Source organism: Anser cygnoides, chromosome 3 (genome assembly GCF_040182565.1).
Source record: "Anser cygnoides isolate HZ-2024a breed goose chromosome 3, Taihu_goose_T2T_genome, whole genome shotgun sequence".
Lineage (NCBI taxonomy): Eukaryota > Metazoa > Chordata > Aves > Anseriformes > Anatidae > Anser > Anser cygnoides.
In genome coordinates, this window is record NC_089875.1 from 28360800 (window position 1) to 28374065 (window position 13266).

The 13266-nt window shown below is 36.2% G+C and overlaps 1 protein-coding gene across 9 annotated transcripts in view; it reads left to right on the forward strand.

The window, feature by feature from the left end:
- Window positions 1-13266, forward strand: part of PLEKHH2 (pleckstrin homology, MyTH4 and FERM domain containing H2) — a 59723-nt gene that overhangs the window by 42083 nt on the left and 4374 nt on the right. For 8 of the 9 annotated variants that reach the window (XM_048057637.2, XM_066993779.1, XM_066993780.1 and 5 more), the window contains 10 exons: window positions 754-862; window positions 2392-2504; window positions 4095-4274; window positions 6110-6207; window positions 6679-6856; window positions 7861-8016; window positions 9398-9495; window positions 9890-10031; window positions 10764-10909; window positions 12497-12626. In XM_048057637.2, the coding sequence (XP_047913594.1) occupies window positions 754-862; window positions 2392-2504; window positions 4095-4274; window positions 6110-6207; window positions 6679-6856; window positions 7861-8016; window positions 9398-9495; window positions 9890-10031; window positions 10764-10909; window positions 12497-12626 (1350 nt within the window). Of the gene's footprint in view, window positions 1-753; window positions 863-2391; window positions 2505-4094; window positions 4275-6109; window positions 6208-6678; window positions 6857-7464; window positions 8017-9397; window positions 9496-9889; window positions 10032-10763; window positions 10910-12496; window positions 12627-13266 lie in introns of those variants that run through there. The other variant, XM_066993782.1, reaches the window with a different exon arrangement.

Consider the following 13266-nt stretch of genomic DNA (forward strand, 5'->3'; position numbering starts at 1 on the left):
AGTCTGTGAACCAGTGCTATCATTGATAATCCCTTTTGAAATAGCCAAAAATATTTAGGCTTGCCTACATAAGGTGGTGGTGTAGAATACTAAATATGCTGTAAATTGAGAATTTTTTCTCACATTGCAATAACTTGTAGACAGACCTCTAGCAGATCTTCCGGAGAGGTTCTGGTATACTGTTACCTGTTTTCATTGTTAGGAGTAACAGTAGGGAAGACTGACATAAGAGAAGTGAGAGATGTGGTTAAAAGCATTATTATTGCTTATTTGCTATTGCTATTATTGCTTACAGTATTATGTACTGACTAATCCTGTAGACCTCATTTTGCTTTTTGGCTTAACTCCTCAGTTTAGCAGGATCTGGCAGTGATAAAAAGGCACTTACATTAGCTTTCTGAAGAAGAAAAGAAGAACTCGCTGATAATTAGGCATGATTTCTGACGGTAAAAGGCTTCAGAAGAGAGCCCTGTCCAATTTTCCTTACTTAATACTTGCAACATAGAGTGGCCGTGACTACAGGTGTGAAAGTGAAACAAAGGCCAACTCCTTTGTGCTTCAACAGGAGAGTATGGCAGTTGGTTTAAAGTTGAGAGCAAAATCTTCGTGAAAAAGCTACTTCCAACAAAGCTGAATCCTTCAAAACCAATTCAACTTCTGACTTAATTCCTTTAAAACTTGATGTTCAGTATATTTTAATGCTTTTAAAAGTCTGGTGGAATGAATGAGTTGCTGTGTATTTTTCTACTTTAGGACACATGGCTTTATCATCTGACGGTTGCTGCTGGAAGTACCAACGTAAATGTTGGGTCTGAGTTTGAACAACTTATTTGCAAATTACTAAATATGGAAGGTGATACCAGTAAGTTTCTGTTTGTTTCAACACACTAATATTGTCACACTTACCAGTTACATTGAGAAAATAATTATCCTAAGATTGTAAAAAAAAAAAAAAAAAAAAAGTAATAAAAAATAGACAAATTGAAGTTTTAGGCATAATTCTAAAAGAGTTTTTAATAAATGCTTACATGCATTATGAGATTTTTTTGGTCTATACAAGGCAGGTCAGTTAACCTTTTTGTTAAGTTTACATTTGTGCTAACTTCCCAGCAGAGCTATCTGCTCTGTGAAACAGTATTACAGACACTAACATGCCCTGTAAAACACTCTGAACAAGCCTGATAGGGCTTTGAATCTCTTATCTAAAATACCATTAATAAAATCATTAACAAAACTATTCCTGTTCAATAAAAAATGCAACTACCAAGGCCTTGTTTCTATTACGTATTGAAATCAGTAGGAATGGAATTTGTACTTTAGGTCAAAATTTAGAACAGTATTTGTAGAACAGATGGTAATTATTTAGAAGATAACAGATACCCAATTTCCTCTCGATATATTGGGGGCTTTAGATGCAACTAGGTATAGAACTGCATTTCGAAATTCTGATCTCTTAGGTTACATGAAAAAAGTGTTTCCTAAAAGAAGACCATAGACCTCGTATTTCAAAGTTTTCCTTAAAAAAATATTTTTATTTAATTTTTTATTTATTTTATTTAATTAAATTCTTACAAGTGTTGTGAAAAGAGGTACCCAGGTAGGCAAGTGATTCAACAAATGCTATAACTGTGGAAAATACTGCACTAGATCCTAAAGAATCCAGAAGATACTTACAAAATACATGATAGAGTATCCTTTTCTTGGGTTATAAATAATGATGAACCAGGCAAATTGAATTTATTCTAAATTTATGTTCTTTAAATGCGTTATTTTCTTACAGACTCAATCTAGTAATTCTGTTGAAATGGCCTGCCTGCCTCTTTTCAAGCACCTATGTCAGAACATCATGAAATAGCTCAGTCTACAGATGTGAAAAATATAGCAAGGAAGAATCCATGTTCTCAGAAATCGATAAGTGTTTTAGTAGATTCAGCTCTTCTTAACACACGGAGGAGTCTAGAACTATTAAGTATCAGAGTCTAGAAGAACAAAAAAGTAATCTGCAGAAAGATATTGTACTGACAAGAAAACAAAGATCATTTGTGAAAAGAATAAACACTTGATAGAATATACAGTTAGATTGGTATTTGCTTTCTTTCTGAGTCTATTTAATAAGGTTTTAGGAGACGTTCAGCTATTACAGATTCAGGACATATCTTCATGTTGAGTCACTATTTAATGAGGTGTTAAGGGGTTCTCGTGTTGAAGACAATGCCTTTTAAATTATAAATCTGATGCTTGCAGTCTTTTAAGATAAGAAAGCTTTTTTTTAAAAAAGCAAATAGAATTTAAGTTGATTGTTTGACATTTTGTTTCTCATTAAATGATGAGTAAAAAATTGAACTTGCTGTACTGAATTAATTGCAGAAAGCACATATTTTATCTGTTCAGCTTCTCAGATTTGGAGACATCCTACCCTTTGCCACAGCAAAGAAGGAATCGCTTCTCCTCTTACAACATTGCCATCAGAAGCTTTGCAAACTGAAGCAATTAAATTATTTAAGGTAAAACCACAGTAAATGCCTTTTTATCAACTGTCTAGCTTCAGCTTGTTTCTTGAAAATTTTTGTGTGCTGGTAAGACCTTGTATCTTTCCCACTGAAGGGCCAGAAAGGTGGCTGATACCTATGAGACAGAATGTGCTGCAATTCCATTAACCTTCTTTCTCCTCTCTCCTACCCTCACCCAGGTGAGCTGCTCTTGAGCATTAACTAATTGCCAGGATGTAAATAAAGTCTATTACAGAGACAAAATAGGTTCTTGCTGTTCTGTACACAGTGAAAGAAATTACAGTTTGGTAAGCATGGTGCTTGGATAAATGAGCATTCTCCACAGAGACTGCACAAGTCCAAAGACCAAATTCCCTACAGCATTAGCAGTCTTGAAAATTTGTACGTAAGGGTTAGGATCTAGAAAGGAATTCATGTCAAGTACCATATGTTCAGTTACAGCCACACTTCAAAGAAGTAGATCCACCTTAGTTCCAGCAGTACTGCAGCATGGAAATGTAAAAGGGAATGTACTTCCCTGACAAAAATGAATTGATATCTATTGGGCAATCACTTTCTGAAATACATTTCAGACCTATGTCAAACCACAGACACTTACCTAAAATAAATAAATAAGAGATTACTTGTATGACTTTTATTAAAATGTTGTATAAATCAGTTTAAAAGTCAGGTAGGGAACTCATTTAGAAACAGGAAGTTATGTTTCAGATATTGCATTGGGGATAAAGATTATTTCTGTGCATCCACACATAGAATCACAGAATGGCTTGGGATGGAATGGACCTTAAAGATCACCTAGTTCCAACACCCCTGCCATGGGCAGGGATGCCACCCGTGTGCCCCATCCAGCCTGGCCTTGAACACTTCCACATTTTAAGATAGATGATAAAGATTAGGCTTCCATTCATATCTTCTGTTTTGCCTGTATACTTTGAAAATTCATCTTTAAGGAAGTGTTTTAACAAATGAATTTAGTTATCGTGACCAAGAGAACTATCATGTAGACTAAATAGAGTGAATGATGAGGAAGCTTTTTGCTAATACGGCATAACAAATTACTGACACCTGGCTTCCCTAAGACAGCAGCAGTGGTAGGAAAGTTTATACGTACCCACTTGTAAAAACACCAGGGAAAGCCAAGAAGTAGAACAAGTGGCTCTGAGTCATAGAATCATAGAATCTTGTTTTATAATCTGTGCATGTCCCACTGCATTGTGCTCACTCCTAGCATAAGTGTTCTGCACTGGCTTCCATTGCGAGTTGTCCACCTTGCATTTTAAAGACCTGCACGGGGTAAGCTGTGCACATTCAGCATGTCCATAAACTTCCCTAATGCCACAACTGTTGCAATTCCTGCTAGTGTTCCCTCCATTAGACACAGAGTGAAAAGGTTTTTTTTAAGAGGTGTATTTGTCTTAAGTCTCTCTATAGCTTTTCATCCATTCAGGTTCCTTTTCACCTCCCTTTCGCAGGTACTGACTGATTGTGACTTAAATTGTAGCACATTTTTGATACGCAGAACGTCTAAAAGATTTGCTGGAGCTTTTTGTATGTAAACTCAGTTGCTTATTATTTTATTTCTAGACCTGCCAGTTGTTTATAAATGCTGCAGTTGACTCTCCTGCCATTGACTACCACGTATCTTTGGCCCAGAGCGCTTTGCAGATCTGCCTCACGCATCCTGAACTTCAAAATGAGATCTGTTGCCAGCTCATTAAACAGACTAGACGTCGACATCCACAAAACCAGACAGGACCAATACAGGTAACCCGGTATTTGTTTTAATGGTACTTACTTCAACAGCCATGAAGGAACTGTTTAGAATGGCCAAGAGTCTCTGTACATCCATAGCTTCTGCTTACTTAAAAGCAGATAAGTTCTGAAATAACATCTTATTACTGCTGGGTCTTCCTGAAACAAAGCTGATGTTATCCTCCATCAAAGTACTCACATCAGATGACAGGGTATGTCTGTGCCTGTGCTCTTTTTAAAGGTTTGACATACAGTGGGCTATCGTCAAGTAAAGCATTAAGACATGATATGTGGAGCCTAATTCTCCTTTACTGCATCTTTCCTAAGATAGGTGCTGCATCAGGAACCTTGGTGGGCAAAAGCATATGACAGATGTCTCTGTAGCATAGGCGTGAAGAAAACCTGTAGCGCAATGCTGTGGAATTTCAGATATGCTTGGCTTTTCTGATAGATGTCACCTTTTACTTTCTTGTGCTGTTCTGCCTGCATCCTGCATGCTAGATTATGAATATATACTTAAAATTCTTCACCCTTGGCCACTGCCAGCGTTTCAGTGGTATCTAAACATACAACAAATCAATGAATTGAAATTATAAGGAAGGGCAATAGTTATAATCCATGTGGAACTAACAGAACTGGAATAACAGTGCACGTGATATAGTCATACCTACAGAACTAGGAGATCAATCAGAAAATGAGAAAGGAAATTACCGCTTTAAGGCTTTTGTAATGGACACAGTTTTCTCTGGATTTCCTGTAGAAAGTACAACATGACCAGCAGGCATACCTGTTACCTAGAAATGGCTCTTATTTGGAGAATGGACAGCATGTAAGCACTGCTAAAATATCTACTAAGCTTTTATAAAAGACATAGCATATCCACGTGAATTAGCACACACTGAAGTTACATACATCTTACAGAATTTAAACTAACCATAATCCATGTTTGGTACTTGCAGCCACTGTTGATGCCTTCCCTCCAATACGGATAAATAAACTGTAGCCACCATAATCCACTGACATGATATTTAAGGGTTAACCCATTCTGTAAAACATTTGTAGCCTCACGCATGTTTTTTTTAAGTCTTAAATTATTAACTCAGTCATGCTGTAGTCTCCCACACTTACTTCTGCTACAGTTTCTTCCTGAAACAGAGTTGATGCTATCCTCCATCAAAGTACTGCTCTTTGATGAAAAGGAATATCTCTGGCTGTGCTGTCAAATTTTGATTTACTACCAGGCAAGTCAGATAAACCAAGAGAGAGAAACCCCACTTTCTGAATTTCAGTATGAAGCATTGCTACAGTTGTGAGAAAAGAAAGAAAAATAAGCCTGAATCCGGAGTACATGAGAGCAGTGTGCATTAAGTGAAGGCTGTGGATACATACTGAACAATGAAAATACACCAAAATAATGAATAATTGTATTTTCAGTAGTTCCTGACTATTTTGTAGGAGGAAGATGTCTTATGGGTTACTTCATTATGTATATGAACAGGGGAACTGAATGAAAATTGCACAGGCTGCTCCTTACATCTTAGTGCTTGGGTTGCAGCTGTAGTATATTTTTCCTGTATATTAACTGCATTTTGTGCAGACTGATCTACTTCCACATTTCTGGCCCTAAAAGAAACATGCTGTACACAAGTAAATGGAGAGCATTTTGGCCTTCCAGAGGTGACATGCTCATTTACTCAGCTTTTTCTCTGTGTTTTGTTTTTTTCTTCCTGTTTACAATCATCAGTTACTCAACTTGGCACAGTAAGCTTCACTGCTGGCCAGCAGCCACAGCAGGAAGTTTTACTTTGTAAGATGTTTAAAACAGTGAATGTCTTCCTTTTGTCCAGGGCTTGCAGCTCTTGGCTCTCTGCGTTGGACTCTTTCTGCCCCAGCACCCATTCCTTTGGCTTCTTAAACTTCATTTAAAGAAGAATGCAGATTCCAGGTGTGCCTGAATATTGTTAGCCAGCTAATTGACTAGTCTTTCTTAAAGTACCTTATTTCCAATCTTTCATTTAATATTTCATTTTTTGGACATACATTTTAAAAGGCATTTGAATAGAATTGTGTTTCGGTGCCATGAAAAGGTCATACATGCTGCTTCTGTGCATCACTTGGAAAAGTTATCCTTTGTTTTGAAAAATAGTCTGCAATGGAATTCTGACTGTATGTTGCAAAAGCATGAAGACCAAAGTGTAGCAGTTGCACAAAACGCTCTGAGCCATGTTCATCTTTGGCACAATTCTGTTTGTCTCAGTGGACTTACTCTCCTTATAATACCACATGGAAAAATGTTGGAAATCTGGCTGTGAAATCTGAATGCTCTTCACATTTGGTATCTCCAGAGCGTTTTACTCACAGTTTACTATCCTTTCAGTCAGTCCCAAGAATTGCCTTATTTCTTTTTTTGTCACAGAACTGAATTTGGGAAATACGCAATATATTGTCAGCGATGCGTAGAGCGTACCCAGCAGAATGGAGACCGAGAAGCCAGACCTTCCAGAATGGAAATTCTTTCAACTCTTCTAAGGAACCCCTACCACCATTCACTACCCTTTAGTATTCCAGTTCATTTCATGAATGGCATATATCAGGTAATGTTAAATAGACCGTGAAATCTAAGCGCTCCCTAACCTGTGCTTTCAGCATATATGTGAAGTATATCAGAAACAGAATTTTTAAGTGTTAAGGTAAACATTGTTCAGCTTTCATCCTGTGCCAGTGCTAGCAATGGTGGGCACAAGGTATTTGAGTTTGATTTGATCAATGAAGAGTAAATGTTTGGGAAAAAACACTTAAGTGTGAGAAATATGAATGACGTTTCTTATTTAACCTGGCCACCAGATGAATGAATTAGACTAAAGGAAGAAGAAAGGTATTAAATTCCATTTCCTTTCTTAAGATACCTTTAAAGTTAAATATCTCACTGAAGGCATTGAAACGCAGCTATAACTTCCATTATCAGCCACGAAGGATAACCCTATTTGTTACAGAACAAACACAGCTTCATTCTTAACCTTTCAGACTTCATCAGTCAAAGCCTGTAGAATGCTTTCCATGGGCATAGGGGTGCAAGTCCTGGTTTTTGTTTCTAGTGGTGAGAGCTTGCAAAAAGAGTTTTTTAACAATTCACAGTATTACAAGATATAAAGTAATTTTTTATATGAAGTCAAAACTGTATTGAATAATCTTTTTATTTCAGATAACAGAAGAACTCTGTTTCTTTTCCCTTCTAAGTTTCTTAATTGCTTACTGCATGCCAAGTAAAAGAGAAAAATCAACATGTATTTAAGTCACCCTAAAAAGTTTCAAAAATGAAGTTTGAAGAAGAAAAGGAATAACTGCTCATTTATTTATATATTGCTCAAAATGCATCTCCTAAGGGCTATGAAAATTGTAATTAAATAAATAAATAACTTCCGTGGGATCAGTAAATAACCAATTTGTAAGTTCCACTGATGGTAAGTTATCCACAGAGGATGGAATGGATCTTAAGTTCCCAGTGTTAGAGGTACTATTCTTCTTCAAAATTTTAGCTTTAATTCTTTTTTTTTTTCCAAGCGCTTGATAGCAAAAAACATTTTGGGTGCTTTTTTAGGTTGTTGGGTTTGATGCTTCTACCACAGTGGAAGAATTTCTGAACACCCTGAACCAGGATACAGGAATGAGGAAACCAGCTCAGTCAGGATTTGCATTGTTTTCTGATGATCCCTCTGGCAAGGATATAGAGCACTGTCTTCAAGGGAACATCAAGGTAAATAAAAGCCTTTAATGAATTGTGCATATAAAACAGTAAAATATCTTCATTTTACAGAGCTCTCTTCAGACAACGTAAAGGAAAATATTTTCAGGCTGAAAACTGTCTTTTTTTTCCTCATAATGTGAAAGATGAAAAAAATCAATTTTTCAATTACTGAAATTCATTCAGTGAACTATATTTAAAAGCATTGTCTGGGAGACTGATATTAATCATGGAAGTAACAGCTGGGCTAAAAAAAAAAAAAGAGAAAGAAAGCTGTTACTAATCACAGTTCTTTAAAACCAAAAAGTAATTGGAATCCAATGTTCACTTAGAGATTTCAGTTAGCAATTCTGGTATAGCCCCAAAAGGTTATATCCCCCTTGATACTAGCACGGGGATCTTGGGGAATAAAAATAAAGAATGGATTCCTTATCTAAATACAGAATAATTAGGGTTCAGGAAATTTCCAATTTTTGGCATATCATTGTTCTGGATCTTAGTTCCATCTATTACTAATAATAAATTATTTGCAGCCAAGATTGGCAAAATGCAATATAATCTATGTTTTAGTAGAATATTCTTCAAGCCTTTTAGCAAATAATAATATTTTTTTTTGTGCTTCTATCGAGTAGTCTTTTGCACTCTTTGGCCAACGCTCACAGCTGCACTTTGAGTTACAAAGGAAGGTACTGCCAGCTCTTCATGACAAACAAGCAGGGTCATCTGATTAGCTCTGCTTCCCCACCATAATAACTACCATATGGAAAGCAAAACATATTTTTAAAAATACTTATTTCCTTGGTAAATGCAGCTTTAGAAGCTGTTCACATTACTTCTTCCAGAAAGGATCTTCTGTGAAAGAATGGTGCCCTGAAGTCCAGCAGGACTCACTGGACCTCTGTTCTACCTCCTCCCAGCCTGCCCGCATGCACCACTTGTCAGAAACCACCCTCAGTGCACTTTGTTAACAAACTTCATACAAACATCAAAACAGACAGTTAGTAGAAGGGGCCTGAAAATCTCCAGCATACAGCAGAAAGAGAAGGCAGAGATCAAAGGCATTTGATTAATTATATAGCAACTCACTTTGTATAATTACGTACTCATTGGCTGCTGCTAAATCAGGTACCTGTCCTTTCCACATAAACATATTATGGCTTATTTGCAAAGTTAGGGTGCGTGTTCCAGGATAAACAAACAGAAAAGCTGATTATTAAATGTTCCAACTAAGAACAGCTAGTAAACTTATCTTCTAGTTAGTTTAAAGATTCAAGCTCTGTAAGTTTCCAATATGTAATAGGTAAATGATATTAAAATACGTAGGCAGTTTTTATTCAAATTTTTTGAAAGATGAATACAAATAAAAGTTGCTTTCTTACTGATTTCTTTCTAGATCTGTGACATTATTTCAAAATGGGAGCAAGCCTCCAAAGAACAACATCCTGGGAAATGCGAAGGTACAAGGACTGTCCGCCTTACTTACAAAAACAGGTTTGTATAGCAGTTATAACATCTCTGCCTTGTCTCAGGTTTTATATTTTTTTGTTTTTAATTTCTGCAGTTTCTTCATATGAAAAATATTGGCTGACTCAAAACTTGCAATAAAAATAGTAAATGGGTGTAACTAGAGTAATTTAAAATATATATATATGGTGTGGTGGGTTTTACCTCAAAAAATGGTGAAGAGGGTGCTATAAAAAAGTAAGGGCAACACTGAGTTCAGAAGACTGAAATTAAGTATTTGCCCACTGGTTTAAGTACAAGTGGTGTTCTGCTAACGTGTTTTGACACTGACGTAAACATGTCATATTCAGATACCACCAGTCCTCAGGGCTAACATATGTCCCCATCTTCTTTATTTAATAACTTTCTGTCTTCTCTGCAGGCTTTATTTTTCAGTTCAAGTCCATGGGGAGACGGACAGAGAGAAGCTGCTGCTAGTCTATCAGACGAACGATCAGATAGTCAATGGACTTTTCCCTGTAAACAAAGAACTAGCAATGGAACTGACTGCTCTTCTGGCTCAGGTAATCCTGGTTCATTAATGGCTCACACAGCAGTTTTACAGGTGCAAACCTTAAATTAAGGAGGTGGTCCAGGGTTGCTTGGCAGTCGAATGGCCTTCACCTTTTATATGTGATAGCGCAAGAAAGACTGGGCTAGAATCTTTGTGTAAAGCTAACTTCTGTACTTCAGTGGAAATGCTCTACAGTGAGTGCTAGTGTTGGCACCAATATGGATAATCAGGCCAATATGGATAGTCAGGCCCTATTTGATTAAGTATCATCTAATCACGTATCATTTCTTCATTTGCTATTCTTTAAATTATTTCTGCAAGTTAATATACCAAAGTAACAGCTGTTTAATGAAACCCTAAAGCTCCTTTACTAGCAATGGTCTTGATAAAATCTGTTTTATTTAAAAAAAAAATAGACTCAAGCAAAGGAAGGATACTGAGAAAGTTACTTGATGGTGTTACTCAAATCTAAACTGGTTTGTGTAGCTGAAGATGTAGCAATCTCAGAGCAGAACTAGATAGTATTATACCCTGTATTTGTACAATTTATATTTGAAATTTGTTTTTTCTTGCATGGTAAATATCAAATAAAATTACTTGCATGGCTTCTGTATCAGTGAAAAATACACATTATTGACAAACTGTTTCTAATTTTCCTTGGTAAGACAGAAGAAATAAATACCCAGCAAGAAAATTACCCTGCAGTAACAAATATTTTTCTTCTTTGTGGTCTTACCCTTAGGTAGAAATCGGAGATTTTGAAAGGCCTTTCTCAACACCAGCAGGGCAAGTCACTTCCCAGTCCAAGTCCAATCAAACATTAAAACAAGTTTTGGAGAGATTCTACCCTAAGAGATATAGACATGGTTGTTCAGAGGAGCAATTAAGGTGAGACATATTTTGCTGTTTACATTCTCTGAAAACTTAGCAGTGAAATGAGGATTTTTTTAATTCTCCTAAGGTACAACTCACTGTTCTGCCATATTTACCTACACCTGTGATTGAAACTTAGATTCTTGCTGAATTAAAGAAGCCACTTCCTCTCTACATTTCTAATCTAAATAGAGTATCATCATTAAGCATGCATTCTAGTAAAAGCTTTAGAACAGACAAATTACTACATAGTTTTACAAACCCCGGAGATTTTGAAATTCTTATTTTTCTTACTCAGCAAATTTAGGTCCGTGCATAGAACAGAACTAGAAAAGTGCATAGAAAAGAACTACTGAAAATAAAGGGCATGAGGGTCTGATCTGAGTGTTTGCTATTCAAATGTGCAATGTTTTGCAGCCAGTCAAATTGGCAATATAGTAACTTTGTGGACTTGCTATTAATATATCACCTAATATAAAATTAATCGTTTGCAAGTTACTTTACTCAGCACCTATTCATATAAAGAATAGCATAACAGTGTAAAAAATTACCTAAAGTCAATGTCTTAGCAATTTTGAAGTCCAAAACACATTTCTGTAATGTTTTCCTCATTATCCCTACATGGTTGAGAGTTTAAAGCTGTTATCATACACACAAAGCAACACTATTACATACTCAGAACATAACAGGGACTTTCAAAAGTATATGCTCAACAAATAAAAAGTTACACAATTAATTTCAGAGAACAAAGTGTAAGAAGCACTAGATCAGACTAACTTGTGGAGGCTAAGCCTGTTAGACTGTTCAGTTAGTTCCTAAACTATGAATTCCAGAAGCTGGAAGCGTATAGCAGGGAAAGGACCCCTCTATACCTGTCGTGTGTCCTGTGTTCTTTGCTAAGGGTGCAGTTTGACTTCATAAACTTCCAGTAAGAGTAAGCTGCAAGTGAAGGATCTCACCTTTACAACACGTTCCCCCTTCCTTTTCCTGGGCTGGATCTTGTGGTTGCAGGATTCCTAGAATTCAGAGTGCTGGAAAGATATGCCAGGTTTTTTCTGGAGGATTCATTTTCCATGGGATCATTTTATAGAACCAACTCACCTTGTAGTCACAAAATAAAAGAGCCAGTGTGAATGCATCATGCATTAGGAGCACCCTTTCTGGAAGCAGTGCCCAAATACACTGAGAAAGAGTAACGTTAAGCTCTGTTTTCCACATCTGCTACCAGCCACAGGTAAAGATAGGTGCTAAGCTGGATGAATTTTTGAAATGACAACTGGCATTGCTGTTGAGTACTGATAAAATTAGATTGATTACCTTAGAGACACATTAAAAGCTGTACTTGATTCTCTTCCTTTATGCTGTTATTGCTACATCAATATTTAATCATAATGTTGCAGAAACGAGAAGAAACTTTGTCATTCTCATGTGCATAAAAATACTAAATGGTGTTTTGGATATATTTGATACTGTATAAGTGATAGTCGTTGCATTAACTTAAATTATCGTTTTAACAAATGGATTTTTTTTGCTCATTAAGCTTGCTATGGGTAAGCATTTAAATTCCTTTCAATAACTAAATTACATATTTCATTTCAACAGACAGCTTTGTCAGCGATTGTCTACAAGATGGATGGCTCTCCGGGGGCACAGTGCTGCAGACTGCGTGCGCATTTATCTCACTGTAGCCAGAAAATGGTCCTTCTTTGGTGCTAAATTGTTTGCAGCAAAAGTAAGAAACTTTACTGAATTTGAGTGGTGTGGGTTTTTTAATATAAATATGATTTGCAGAGTTTTTGGAAAACTCTTTTGTTGAAAATGAGTGTGATACACACGTGCTGATTTAATCACTTGTCAAATTACTAATTTGTTTAAGCCATATGCTGCTGAAATGTAACAATCATAGTGATAGGTATACCATATTAATAACTTTCCAATACACTTACTGCTTGGTTTACGTTATTAATCTAGGTGGTACCTTTTCTTACGTATTCATATCTTCAGAGCCTTTTTGTTTCATACCTTTTTTGCCTGATAACTCTTAGAATATTGAAAGGCATCATTAACTGGTTATGGAAGCGGAACCTTGCAGAAACAGTAAATGTTGTTAAGGGTATTTGGAGCACTCCCTTCTGGGCTGGCCTCTCTTAAACCACTGGTACCTTTATTCTCTTGATTCAAACAACTGTGTTACGTAGAATTGTCCTTGCTCCCTTATGTCTCATTAGGTAATCCATATATATATATATATATTTATATGTAATATATATATAAATTACCTATCAGCACTCTGTTCTTCACATGCATAGACTAGTGAACAAAATTATAAGTTTTTTTTTTTTAGTTCTATTAGTGAGACTGTACATTTTATT